Below are 14884 nucleotides of genomic sequence, written 5' to 3' on the forward strand. Positions count from 1 at the left end.
CGCACGCCAAGTGTTGCACTGACCACCTAACAACACAAATTCTTTTATAATTCGCAAAAGCAAACAGCTATGATTTCATCAGCTTGTCAAACTTTCAAAGGTCTTAGCTCCACAAGTAATGCAAAAGATGAAACTATGAGCCGATTTAGCAGTTTGATAGGCACAAATGAAACTGCACGCACTTACCTTCGCGGCCGACCACTTCCTTCTGCACGAAAGCATCCGTTTTCCACTCAAGCTATTTTAATCACTTTTAATAGGTTAATAATGTGTCAAAATAACAAACGTGGGGACAGTCCAATAATATCGATTTGTGTAAAAATATGAAATTGACCATATTTGGACATACTGTACGGAGTTTCAGCCCGGCAGTGATGATATGTAATAATTATGCATAAGATTATTGCAAAATCTCCACAAGATTAAGCTCACACACAAACGTTTCTAGAGCTCAAATGGCAAATGTTTCAAGTGTAACATCTTTCTCAGAACAATCTTTTTGGGGTGTGTCAAAGAGTTTCATTTTTATTGAGCAATGATATACAGTATCATAATCAATTGGTGGATGCCCGCTGGCCCGGTGTGAGCGTGCATCCAGTGCGGCCGAGAAAGCAACCAGCGTGTGGGCATTCACCGTCTGAGCATTTAGCCTACTTTGCCATCATGGAGTTAATTTGCTGCGGGCCAAAGTTCAAAATGAGGTCATAATTAATAGGATTTTTCTTTCCCCCCCACATACACTCCTCACCCTTTGTGCTGTCCTGGTTTGCCAGCAGGACAATTGCATGGAATATTTACGCATCACAAATACAAATTCTGTTGATATGCGAAGCTTGCACAAAAGCCCTCAGCATGGTGTAAGTGGGTGGCACATACAGTAGAATGTGGAGAGCCCTTTAGTAACGCACTATTTGGCAACGTGGTCATGACACCGCCTCAGTCCGGCCCAACGACGCACTGTGCTAATATTTCCACTGCTTGCAATAATTAACGGAATCCCAGCGTAAACAAACACTATCCGTCCTGATTTCTCGTGAGGACACAAAAGGCAATATTCTAATTGAATAGTCTCACATTTCACTCAAGCTGTTCCTCCCACTCGTCTGAATGTTGTAAGTGGCTCATTGTGTCTCTTGTCATTGTGAATGGAAATTCCCACATTGCTTGCAATATAACACAGGGAATGCAGTGCGTGATTGTGGATGCGAAATATGAAAACGCAGCATTACATCACATTACAATTACAGAGACCACACAATTCACACATTTGCACTGGGTCCCTTGCATAACACATAACTGTTGTTAGTGTATGAGAAAAATACATGTGTGTCAGAAAATATGATTGCCTATTAGTGTAAACTAACGTTGCCTAGAAATTCACTACTTTATCTCCGGCTTTACCCTCCGATGTCACAATTTGGCATGGGTCGATATTTAAGTTGATGTCAGAGAGATTCTGACAGAATGATAACCGTGAGCAAAAATATTGTGGTATCACGGTATTAAAATTACAGCTCTAAAGTGTTCTTTTCTAATCATTTGGATGAATAAAAACATCAAACAAATAAAAAAATCATTATGTTTACATTTAGCAAAATCTATTTAATTTTTAAACAAAATATATAATATTTGGTACATTAAGAAATGTGTTCCATGTTAAGTTTAAAAATATATATATACTAACCATGGATGGGCATTCTGTCCCAGGAAAGAAACGGGACGTACGGACTAAAAATGGCGGACTAAGCAAGGACATAAGAAGACAGCTTGTTGTGTATGTAAAAATGCCGCAAAGCTTTGCCTTAAAGTTCACTTGCTTATTGATAACACATAATGTGAAATTCCATAGAAAAGCTAAATAATAGGATCAATGGTGCTGTGTTATAACCCTTTCAGCAACAGATATGTGAACATAAATGGTGGAGCAACACATGCAGACCGATAATATGACAATACTCGCATGTTGGCCATTGGGAATTTCGGAAAATTGTGTGAATTTTCCAGAACGTCCGGAGTATTTCCGGGTCGGTCAGCTCACCCCCGTTAACGATTACGTTTCAGAGCATGACGGCCCGTTGACAAATACGTTTCGGCACACGACGGCAGCGGTGCGACCGCCCTTCACCCATCCTCCACACAAGCAGGATTGCCATGAGAAAAGGGGGCGTGAGGACCAATTCATGGCTACTCGCAGCTTTGATTCCAAATTTGATTCATCTCAGTGGGTGAATAGTTTTATAAACTCGAGCGAGCAGAAGTTGGCTGATTGTAACCTAAGGAATTTTGTGTTGGCGATACCACTGTATCTCATGCATCCCCGCCCTCTTGTCCCACTCTCAGCTTTGCCTCCCTCTCTTTCACATCTCTCCGGCATCCTGCACACTTCCCCCTCACCATCTCCCCGTCTGTGCAGCGCATGCGTCCATGCCGGGGTGAGTGTGCGTGTGCGCGTGTATGTTTTTGCGTGTGAGTGAGACCATGTGAATGTCCATGTGCTACTTTGACAAGCCCAGTGAGAGAGCAGGGAGCGAGAGGGGAACAGGTCGGTGGCAGGATCGGGAGGACGCGGCGGACATGTGGACGGCGTTCGGGCTCGGGGAGCGCAGATGACCTACGGGGTTGCGTGTGTGGCGCCGAGCGTGTCCGCTTGTGAAATGGGTTCCGCTCTGGGCCGAAGACGAGCGAGCGAGAAAAGGGAAAGGAGAACCAAAGAAGCCAGGAAGGCCAAAGTCAATAGTAAGGTAGCCCAATCGTCTCTTTTTTTAATCTCCACTCTGCATGCTGACTTTTCATACACTTTCTGTCAGTGGCCATTTGCAGAAACTCTCCAAGCGTACCTGCTACCTGTCAAGCTGCTCTCTCGCGGGCTCCCTCCCTCTCTCGTCTTGGCTTTCCTTCTGTTGTTACGCTCTGCTGCATGTTGGCTGTGCGAGGAGTTGGTGCAGTCTTGTCTGAAAGACTGCCAGAATGCTAATGCACCTCTGCCGGTTCACTTCCCAAACCACAGCCGTGGATCACTGTGGATTTGTCTCGTGTGTTAATAACAAGTGCGGATAGGCGGCAGTTGTTTGTGCGCAGACATGTTGGCATAGGAGTCTCCCTCGGGGGGGTCAAAACATTGTCACAACCGTTGGCTTGAGTGTGTGAAATTCCTGCCGTTGATGTCATGTTTGCGCCGGAGAGGGAGTTGAGTATCTCACTTCACTCCATTCACTGCCCAACGTTCTGTCTGTCTGTTCCAGCCCCTAAATTTATGAATTCAACACCTTTTTGACCTAAAACTCACCCATTTTTGCAAGTGTGTTTTTCATGATGAGAATGAATGTATCTTAAGGGTCCCCAACATGACACCTTCCCAAACTCAAGTCAGTAGTGCCCCCCGGACATTTGAAAAATCAGCCCCCGACACCAGTTTCAGTGGTTGAAAGTAAATTTGGTGGACATGTCTATCATAACGGTACGCATGAAAAAGCCTCAAGGACCCATGCCTGAAATGGAAGAAGAAATTGTCCAATTTGTTTTGAAGCAGATATTTTCAGGGCATACTTGGATGAAATTCGATAAGGTGATTCCCCCAACTGAGTCAAAATCAGAAGTAACAGCTCAGCCAGATTGTTACGAAATATCTACCCCCACCCCCAGTGGCATAAAATCATGACATAAAACTCATTAATGAACCCATGTTGTAAATCGCAGTCTAAAAAATAGTCTGCCATTTTGATGAAGTTTTTGGGGGGGATATTGACACCTTTCCAGGAGTCGTACCAGAGCCACTCAGTCTGGTTTGTTCACTCACGTTGGGACAGATAAAATGCTTTCACGGGCCACATATGGATCGTGGGCCCTAGCTTCCCCACCACAGCCATAAATACAAGAAAACTTCAAGCCATTCAATGAAGTAAATCGATATTTTGCAGGTTCATTTCAAGAGCACAGGATTTGCCTTGTGTTGTTCGCAGTATTTACCAATACACTTGACTCTCAAACCCATGACACCACAATAGCTTAAATCCTGTTTAAATATGTCACTTCATTTGGGGGAAGTGTGTGTGTGTGTGTGTGTGGGGGTGTGTGTGAGTACAAAGGGAAAATTGATTGTTTGTTCACTATGCTCTGGAATCAGGCCATATGGAAAACAAGGCTTCAGGCGCTTAATGATACAGCCCAGCCACATCTACAAAGTTAATCCTTTTTTCCCCCTTTTTATAAGTGTGATACCAGTGTAGCGGGAAATAGCAGCCGGCGACCAAGGCCAATCAAACGTCTCATAGTCCACTTGAAACCAAACTAGTGATGTGGTCGGAATGATGACCATTGCAGCGAACGACCATTTAACATGGGGATGTGTTACAGACTCACCTGCGATAGATGAAAATCAGCAATATCGAGAAAAAAAATAGATAAGTCAAATACTGTAGTTTAAATATAGTTCTACCCCTCGCACGTGCTATAAACACATAGAAATTGAAACTTAAAATATTAAATAGGATTGCTACATTTGTAACCCAAAGCACTCACGTCTTAAAAATATTGTTCCCAATTGAAATGAATGGAAATAAAAATGCCGTTAGTCCATTCCAGCCGCCCATAAACAACAAGAAAATTGTTGGCATGTGTTTTTTAATAAGAAAAACAGTAGTTTGTTATGGAAATTGACAATATTGGCCAATGATACTGTACTTTATAAAAAAAAAATAAGTAGTGACATAAAATATAAAGAATGAAACTTCTTTTGCCACATTGTTTGCTTCAATTCAATAGACCTTGTGCTGCTCTTTCTGGTTCGCGTCCCCCAGCCACCAGAGGGCAGTATAATGGAGACGGTCAGTTACTTCTCAATAAGCCATAATAATAGTATTCGCTCTTCGCAGAGGATAAAGCGAAATAGTAGGCACCCCCGTACATGGAGTGCAGGCACCTTTTTCAATGGTTATTTAAATGTTTTTTTAATCATATATAAAAAATACAATGTTTTATTATTAATGTAATGTATACTGTAATTGCAGTGTAAATGACCATGAACAACACATCACTAGGTATGCTAAATATGTATACTAAATATACAATCATCACGTGAAAAAACAGTCAATATGTCGTTAACCGAGTTTGCCGTCTCGTATTCTTCAACTCGTCATTTCCTGTGCGTTTCATAACGCCGATATGTTGGTATGTCATATACCAAGGACCCCTTACTGTATATTCAGCCACGCATGCATCAATCCACTGATCCATCATCCCTCATCTCAGCCACTATAGGACTTGATGTTTGGCCTTGAAAGTCCTTTGCCTTGTTGCCTAACTTGGTCCCACATAATTCACGTCATAAAGCTCTGGGCACATCGGTCCACTTGCATGAGACTTGATCATTCTGGGTCAGGAAGTTTGAATAGATGGCCGTGGAATGAGATGCCACAGGCACACACAAAGCACAATGGAGTTCTAATAATCATCAAGCTGAATAAATAGACGACACACATCGCTCCGCTTTCAGCTGGCAGTTTTTGTCGTCTGTCCTCTTGTGCTGTCCGCGTGTCGCCCGCAGCTCCCTTTGTAGCCCAGGTCCAAATATAGTGGATCATAGATTTTCCAGCCATTGTGTTGCCTCTGTTGCACTGTACCTAATGTTGTTCTCGTTCTTCTTCTTTGCTGGTGCAGCAAAAATGGACTGCGTTCCCCCCATGAAAGTATCTCTCGATCAATCACGCAACCTCTCGCTTACAGTTAAAAACCTGCCGTTAACATAACGTGGTTCATTTATTTGGGAGTTTGGAATTTCCGTTCTTTATTAACCAGCAGGAAACATGGGTTGGGTTCACCCAAAAAAACAAGTTTCTGACCAAAAAAGAAAAAGAAGATTTTTGTGAAAATATACAACAAAATAGGAATATATTTACATATAAAGTATGTGTAACATGATGCCAGGTTTTACTACTACCTTATTCCTCTGAGCCATACACAGATTTTTTTTCTAACACTTCTTCTAAGACACATATTCTGTTTATACCATACATATACATACACTGTTGGAGTATAAGGTGCATAAACTTGTCCGCCTTCCAAAGTATCGGCATTTCTGTCCATCACAAATGACATGACAAGCTGAAGTTCACACCCTAATCTTTATCTTTAACTCAAAAGCTGTGCTGGTCTCAAATTACAGTGATTATCATAAAAAAAGAATATTCACTCAAGCGGCAGCACTCAAAAATATAAATAAATAAATTGTTCCAGGCTAAAGAAAAAGTCATAAAGCCCTTGACTTTAACCGTAACTTACCTTGAACTTTAACTTATCTTTAACATTTTACATACTTTTTGTAACTTTTTTCTTTTATTATTGGTTAATAGAAGTTGTAAAACATATAAGAGTAAAACCCACTTTGGTGTTTGAAATGCTTACATACAAATAGTTGGGTCTGCACTCCTGCTAAATTGCATATTTTAAGCAGTCATTTTTTTTCATGTTTTTTTTTTTTTAATAACGGGCAAGTCTGAATTAAGAGTTGTAGTTCGGACAATGCTGAGGTGTACTGGATGTTGTTACGTCAGAGCAAAGAGAATAATTTGTATGCCTGTACTTAACGTTGCACTTCTTGGTTTGGTTGAACAATTAGACATTTGAATAAATGTTGTGTGATACTGCTCGTTGTGTGTTAAGTAGCTGTTGTTTGAAGGTTTAGAATGACTTCAAATTACAATTACTCTTGCAATATGTTGTTTACATGCTGTGTGTGTGTGTGTGTGTGTGTGCGTGTGTCCGCGTTTGTGTGTGTGTATTTGTGAAAGCACCTGACCAATCCTGATTCAGCGTTCTCCTTTCTGTTGATTGTGATGACAACATGCATTCTCCTCATCCCCGCTGCCGGCATTCTAATGCATTCAAGCAACTGTTGTGATGCTTAACAGTAGTTATATATACTGAATATAAATATGCATAAATATTATTAGCCAATGTATTAAAACTTAATTAATCACTTATTTTTAAACATAGCATTATTTTATCTCTACATAATGTTATAAAATATATTAAATGAGGTATTTTCAAATGTAAATAATGGCATAATTATAATGTGTTAGTAGTGTATTAATAATAATACTAATAATAATAATAATAATAATAATAATTATTATTATTATTATTATTATTATTATTAATATAATAATACGTATTATTATTATTATTATTATAATAATTATTATTATTATTCAGTGACGGACTGATGAGGGACACAGGTAGTACGATTACACTGACTGATGAAAAGTCTTGTTCTGCCGTGGGAAAATCCCACCTTTGACACAGGATATACATCCTTACACAACAAACAAACAATAATTATTATTATTATTATTATTATTATTATTATTAATATAATAATACGTATTATTATTATTATTATAATTATTATTATTATTATTCAGTGACGGACTGATGAGGGACACAGGTAGTACGATTACACTGACTGATGAAAATCCACTTGGGTCATTGCTTTGTCCGTTATTTAAAAAAAGTGTCCCGTCATTCGTCAGTCGTCAGCAAAACGGGCGTCCGTAAGTCCATCACTGACCGATCCGTCAGTCTGACGGAATACCAACCTCTGTAAGTTACAATACGTTACTTCCCTATTGAGGACAAACACTGCAGAAAATAGAAAGTGGACATGTTGTCTTATAAAGCTGATTAAAATAGCCTTAAACTAATCAGAATTACAATTACGACACGTAATGAATGAAATAGGGCAATAAAAATTGTTTTTCACATGAGAGTGGTAGAAATGCACTACGAAAGAGGGCAACAGATCAGCTCCACCCTTCAGTATGATGATGCATGCGACAATAATAAACATCATTCAGCCGAATGTTGCGCACTTTATATTCACCTCGTTCATTTTTAATTTGTTGACGTCTCTTTGGCCAAATGAGCCTGCAACTGGCCTGATTGAAAGGACACAACAAAGCTGTCCTACCATTGTGGCCACTCGGGTGGGTGGAATTAGTTGAGAGAGTGGAGCAGAATGTGTGTTTTGGGGGGGGGGCTCACACACAATACAGTAAGCAGCGTGTGCGTGTGTGCGTGTGGCGCTGAGTGGCAAAGAGGCTCTGTGCTTTGTTGTGGTCTTTAATCAAGCCAACACTGCCAGCTAACACTGAACTACCTACTGGCTTGCCAGGAATAGCAGCAAAAATAATATTCCTATAATACTGTGAATATACATAATACATAGCAAGCAGATTGCTCCGGCACCTTTTTGAAAAGGATTACCCAGGAGGCATTGTGAGATGCTGCGTTTGGAGAGAGCTGCAAGGAGCAAAGCCACAGAGGTTGGACGCCAAGCTTACTTATGTAATCGCGCACTGTTCTGCTAACCTTATTGTGCTGCTTTTTTCTCTGTGATTTGGCTGCCTTTCTTATATTTTAGTTGCTGAATAATAGGCATGAGCCGGCTACCGGTTTCAAGGTATACCGCCGTTTTTGTTTTTTTTTTGTTTTGTTTTTTGAGTCATCAGTCCAGGCCAAGTGGCCAGTCGACTCTGCTTCTCATTGTTGGTGTGAGCAATCAGTAAGCCCGACAACTTTTCCTCTTGTGGAGAGGATGTGTACTTTTAAGGGGTGTGGCCTAGTGAATGACAACAGGAGGTGGAATGAGTCTGACGGACCGCTTAGTTCAGTGTGAATGCCTGCTCCTTGTCAATTTTCTCATTTTGAATGTGTGTTTGTCCCATTCAATATACTGTATATCTGAAATTGCAACATCAACTACCGCTCTCCTTGTCAACATGTGAGGCCTCAACAAGGCCACAGTTGCTCCATTATTTCTTCACTTCGCTTAAGCGGGAGTGAATCTGAAGCTTGCTAACTGAAAAAGAGAAAAACAACATCAGGAAAGCATATAATACATGAGGACAAAAGTGTACCAGTATGTACCGTATGTGATTATGTATGTGCGTATGTGTGTGTGTGAGTGAGAGAAAGAGAGAGTGTTTGTGTTTGTGTGTGTGCGTGTGGAAAAACAAAAGTGTTGCATTTATATTTTTCTTCAATATCTCGAGTCCAAATCTTCACCAGACACATGCATTATTGCATTGAAATGTAACATTTATGGTTAATGACGCTGTGAATGCTGTTGCTATAGTAACACCACTTTTTTTCCTTTTTTTTTTTTTTACGTTGGGGAATGTTTTCTTTCTGCACTCATGAATGATACATCCAGTGTGTTCATCTTAAGTGCTATGAATTATGAATCTGTGTGTGTGTGTGTGTGTGTGTGTGTGCGCGCGCTCGTGCGTGTGTATGAATGAGGACCACAAATTCTGTACCTTCCAGTTCTTTTGTATGAAGTGGTATGTAAAGCTTTTAGTCATTCAAATTGCAAAACAAAACAAAAAAGTTTGTTTGGCACCATAGTGTGTAAAAGGTTAAAGATTTTTCCTGACAAAGTAAATCCTATTCATTGGGATGAAATTCGTAAACCGTCAGAGAGTCTATTGGTCTTTTCTACTGCAGGGAGCATTACAATATAATCCTGTTAGATATGGAGAGCGGCGTTTATAAAACCTCTCAGGCCAGCAACATATGAGCGAGAGAGAGAGAGAGAGAGAGAAAGAGAGTGAGAGAAAATCATGAACCAGCTACAGTTCAATATGTGTATGCATGTAATGAGAGTTCTAATCACACACTTAACTGTGTAATTGATAGCATCCTTATTGGGCAGCGTCACTAACTGTCATTTAGTGCACAGTCTGCCTCCGTGTGCTGTATTGATTGCTAACCGGTAGATGGAACTGTAACTACATTTTTTTACAGTAAGTCATTTTAAGTAACGGTGAACATGTGGGCCAATCAGAGCTCCGCCACGTTCTTCCAATGCTTGTCAGGGTTTTCTTCGCATTAGAGTGCCTCGTTGTTTGTTGAGAGTGTTCGCGTGCCATACGGAGAATTGACAAATAGCAAGGAGGTGGGATTTTTTTTTTTCCCAAAGTCTGACTGCACAGCCAGTGTGTCGACCGGGGCTTAAAGCTGACTTGGCCGCTTCAGAGCGCCTCGTTGCCAGCTGCGAGTGCACACATTACAAAAAAAAGGTGGGATAGTGAGGGACAAAAATAAAGTCTGGAAGTGACATTAGGACCTGGAGTCTAGATGCCCGGCAGGTCTGTGTGTAAGCGTCTGGCGGTGGTGGACTACAACAGCAAGTGTTCTCGTTTTGTATTTTGGTTTTTGACTTGTTTGGGCTCTATTTTCTTTAACAGAATAAATCTTGTATAGCAGGCAGCGCAACTTGGCACCAGACGACAGTTAGACCGGAGTCGGTCATTTCATAGATGAGCGTACACTGGCGGATCTGACAGTGGGTGGGCTGCGCTACTATGGGAGTGTTGCCTCTCACAAGATAGTCTCGGTACTTTGACAGACATTTTAGCACGCATTGTGAGAGCAGTACGCAATTATTTTGATTTCTCTCGTTGTGTGGGGCCCCTCACAGAACTTTGGGGCATATTTTTCCCCAAAACTTTGGTCAGATTGTTGTTGTGTAATCATAGCCTCAATCCTTCTTGCTGGCTTGACAGCAGGGGTTTGTTATTTGTGGGCTAACACTCAAATCCCGGGCTCTTCTTCCACAAATGTTTAGTCTGTCTCGCTGCATCTTGAAGCAGCATGCCCTTCCTCCTGCGCTCATATTTTGGCTGCACGCCTCGCAATAGTGCACGAATAGCCAATTTCGGATTTTGTGTAAACACGCGCCAAGTTACTTCCGGGTGGCAGAAACTGAAAAATGCCAAGAACTTGTTGTGTTTGGGGCTGTGTGGCCAGATATACCCCAAAGTGATGCAGTCGGAGTTCTTGCCACCCGATGTACTGTATGTGTGACATCAAGGTTTACACGAGCATCCTCGCTAATGACTACTCACCCGTGCTGGACAGCTGCGAGGCACCAGAGGCGAAGCGGCCGTCCTGGTTACGAGTGTCAATATAGGCCAGCACGAGTGTTTGACACACTTATCGTATGTACATCACACATGCGACACATGCATAGGCCCGTATTCATCTGGTCACTGATTGGAAAAAAGGAAAAGAAAAAGTCAATAGCTATGAGGGGAGTGGATAAGCCGGTTTGGTTGTTGCTTTTCGACAACCAGCATCGTGAACATTGTGCCGTTGCGATAGCGGGGCAAACAAAAACAATGATGCGGTTTTAGTCAGGACAGATGCACGTCATTGATGTACTGTAGCATCTTTGGACAACATGGAACATTGGGAAGTTTCAATTCAAAGGGAGTTCAAGAGTTTTGAAGTTAACTTGCTTTACGCTGTAGGAACCATGGATGAGCTTTGTACATGCAATTTTCATGCACAGGATATCTGTGTGTCTGTATTATACTGCCCCATGTGGCCAAGGTGCATACCACAGAAGGAGCGGCGCAATGTCTATTGAGATGAAGCAAAAACTGTTTGATACTGTACCTTTGATGGAATCTCAAAAATGTTTCATTTATGGTTTGACGTTTCCCCTATAAAAGCTTGTGCAATACAGATTTTACCATGCATTGTAATTTATAGAAATGACCTTTCAGAAAAAAAAAATCCACCGGTTTGAACCTAACCCTTAATTCATAAATAGGCCTATATATTACTATAATATGTTATTATATCATTATTGTTATTATTATGAAAACCTGATGGTGCTAGACAAAAAATTAGGGTAGATCCAGAATCAGCCCAAAAAATAATCGAGAGGAGTTTACTTAAATTTTTTAAAAACCGGGGTTTTTCTTTTTTTTTTTTTGCAAATCCCAATTACACGGAGCTGCCAAGGGACATCAGGAGAATAGTTAAGATTGCGTTATTAAGCAATGCTTTGTATTATAATGCAATACTTTCGCTATATTATTTCATTTAAATGCAAAACATTTGTGTTATAACTCAATAAGTTTTCCATTTTTAATGGTTTCGCAATAAAAATAATTATTGCAAAATAACGCAATGTTATAATGTAAAGGTATGCATGGAGCTCATGGGGCATAGGAATAAGATGGATAGCAATTTTGTTAAGTTAACTGTTAACATTTAGTACATACCTTATCCCTTTACATGCGAAGTATGTCCTTGTCTGTCTCCTTGAGTGTAAAAATCTCTCCAAACTTGACGGTTCATGCTCATGCCAGCTCCACCGTACATTGAAAGCTACGACCCGGAAGTGGAAGTCTTTCGTTCTCCTCGTATGATATCTAAAAAATTCTTGTCAGGTCCCCTGGCCTGCTCTGTACAATTATGCCAATCCAACACCCGAACCCCCCCCCCCCCCCCCCCCCTCAAAAAAACAAAATACAAAAAAAAAAAAAAACTCTCAATCGGGTCACTTAAACCATGGAATGGAAATCCAGCTTTTGATTTTTTTTAAAATCACTTTATGTTTTATTTTGTTGCATTGTGTTTAGGAAACATCCCCGATATAAAAATGATGTGGAAGAGTGCAGACTTCAGGGTTTGCTATTTGTCTTCATAAGATCTTAACGAGATATGTGGCCCATTCACAGCCATCTGTGCAAAATTGTGTCGCAGCGACCAAAATAAACTATCAAAGCCATGCTCTGCTCAAAAGGTGCAAGTGAAGAGTAGTTTTGGGAAGCAGGAGGCGACATTTTAAAGGGGTAATGTTATGTAAGATGGACTTCAATAGTGTGTATACAAATAGTTGAATCTCGGGGTACATGCCAACCCAACCAAAGCAACGCTTGAGCAGCCAATTTCCCCAAAATGTGTCTATCAGCAAACCTTTCCAAGCTGGCATAATAAGATTATCCTCCCGGGGCATGCTGTGGGTGGCGCGAACGGGTCATCCAGCAGAGGGGCTGTATTCACAGAAACCCTTCCCCGACCCAAAATATTATATTCACGAGCATGCTCAAAGTGTGGTTGAGCAGCATCGAGTTGGGTAAACCACCGTTTTTAAGTAACGTTTGGCATTTTCTCAACTGTCATACGAGTGTAAACAAACAAAAAAGATGAATTCGAGTAAAAATCATGCAAAAATGATAAAATGCTCAGAAATCTCATTTTGTAACATTTACTCCAAATGATGAAAAAGCAAATTGACAGTAAATCCATTTTTATGCACGACAGTGGATGTGAATCTCAATTATTTGCCACTTTAGAGGAACATTTTGAGATTCTGCTTCAATTGTGTAGTTCCACAGCATGTGTGACCATTTGCAAGTTATTTCCACACTAGGGACTCAGTGAACTGAGTGCTGGTTGCTAATAAAACATTGATTTGATCACATTGATCGCGCAATAAGGACATATACACTATTGCATGTTCAATGATCCCCAATGACCCCCCCCCCCCCACCCCGAAGCAACAAGCTTTATTTTATTTTCATTTATTGTTTAAAAAAAAAAAAATATATATATATATATATATATATATATATATATATATATATATATATATGTGCACTTCCTGCTCCTGTTCTATGAGCTCAATTGACTCCCAGGCCGCCGTCACCTTAGGGCGTGATTGATGCTGCTCTCTTCTGTGACTACCTTCAACTTCCTGTGTTTGGCATTGATTTCCCACCAGTGTGACCGATCCCTTTACAAATGGGAGTTTGTGCATGTGTGTATTAGTTATTCGACCTGAGAAAAATGTAATGTTACTCATCATCCTAATCCACTTTAACAATCTCTTAAATATAATGGTACAGATACTTTCTCTCTTAAATATGGAGAACATGGAAATGTGATCGATGTATTGACATGTTTTGCTGAAGATAATAGACAACTTTCTTTATTTACAAGTGCAAAGATTGCATTCAAGCTACTCTTCATTTAGATTTTAAATTGTGGATAATGTGGAGGGACACATCCAGCATTGTTACGACTATGAAGTACATTCTTAAGATTATTGTGTTGATGAAACCAGTTCAAATTTTATTTTTGCCTAATTTTGTTTTATTTTGTATTTACATTTGTTTAATCTTTTTTTGTCCAATTCATTTTATTTACAATTCTGTTTATTTCATATTCAAATATATAACATAAAATGCATTTTACTGTATTATATTTTATTTTATATACATCAAGTTTATTTATTAATTGTATTAGTTTTATGTATTTTCGCTTGTTTTAATTTGTGTTTAGTTTTTATTTTGGTCTTATGGCATATTTTTCATTTTGTGTTTATTTTATATTCAAATATACTGTATAACATAAAAATACATTGTATTTGAGTCTATTTGTTTTTGTTTTAGTTTATTTTTTATTTTTTTTATTTTTAACTTTAACTTTTTAATCTGATTATATTCATTGTGAATAATACATAGAAATAGAGTTTTATACCATATATATTTTATCATTATTATTATTGTATTAATCGGTTCGATTTATGCATGCTTTGTTTACTTGTTTTACTCAAGAGAAAATATAGCCTTTAAAGGTACAGTATTTCTGAAAAGTATAGTGAAAAAAATGCAATCTGCTACATAACAGATTGAAAAATGCCGTACTCCACCACCTTTATTAAGAAGTAGTTTCTCATTTTAAAAAAAGGACATTCATCAATTATTTCTGACTGGAGATCTATTTCTTATTGTTTACCAATTAATGAAGTACAGTAATGCATTAATCACGTTCACATGGCCCGCATCGAGACTGTTGATGTATTTCTAATAATGCCGCACCGTGGCTCACATGTCTCTATCTTTGCTTTGCTCACTTGCTGTGTTTGTAAGTGATATGCAGGTGCAGCTGTAACTCACCACTGGTGTTTGCTAATGCTTTGTTTTGGCTGCTTCTTGGATGCATATGCCACGCAGATTGCTCCTCATAATGTGCCGTTTAAAAAATAAGCTGACTCGGCGTCCCTCCCTTCTTTTAGCCAAAAGCTGCA

General features: G+C 39.7%; 1 protein-coding gene across 8 annotated transcripts in view; it reads left to right on the top strand.

The window, feature by feature from the left end:
• shank3a (SH3 and multiple ankyrin repeat domains 3a) overlaps window positions 1-14884 on the top strand; it is a 201565-nt gene that overhangs the window by 97168 nt on the left and 89513 nt on the right. The window contains exon 1 of one of the 8 annotated variants that reach the window (XM_086027949.1): window positions 2452-2741. The exons of 5 other annotated variants lie outside the window; for them this stretch is intronic. In XM_086027949.1, the coding sequence (XP_085884075.1) occupies window positions 2607-2741 (135 nt within the window). In that variant the 5' untranslated portion in view covers window positions 2452-2606. Of the gene's footprint in view, window positions 1-2451; window positions 2742-8205; window positions 8319-14884 lie in introns of those variants that run through there. 2 more of the 8 variants (XM_086027952.1, XM_086027950.1) reach the window with 2 other exon arrangements.

The sequence above is a fragment of the Filicampus tigris genome, chromosome 4 (genome assembly GCF_054856515.1).
Source record: "Filicampus tigris isolate MCC_2025a chromosome 4, RoL_Ftig_1.0, whole genome shotgun sequence".
NCBI lineage: Eukaryota > Metazoa > Chordata > Actinopteri > Syngnathiformes > Syngnathidae > Filicampus > Filicampus tigris.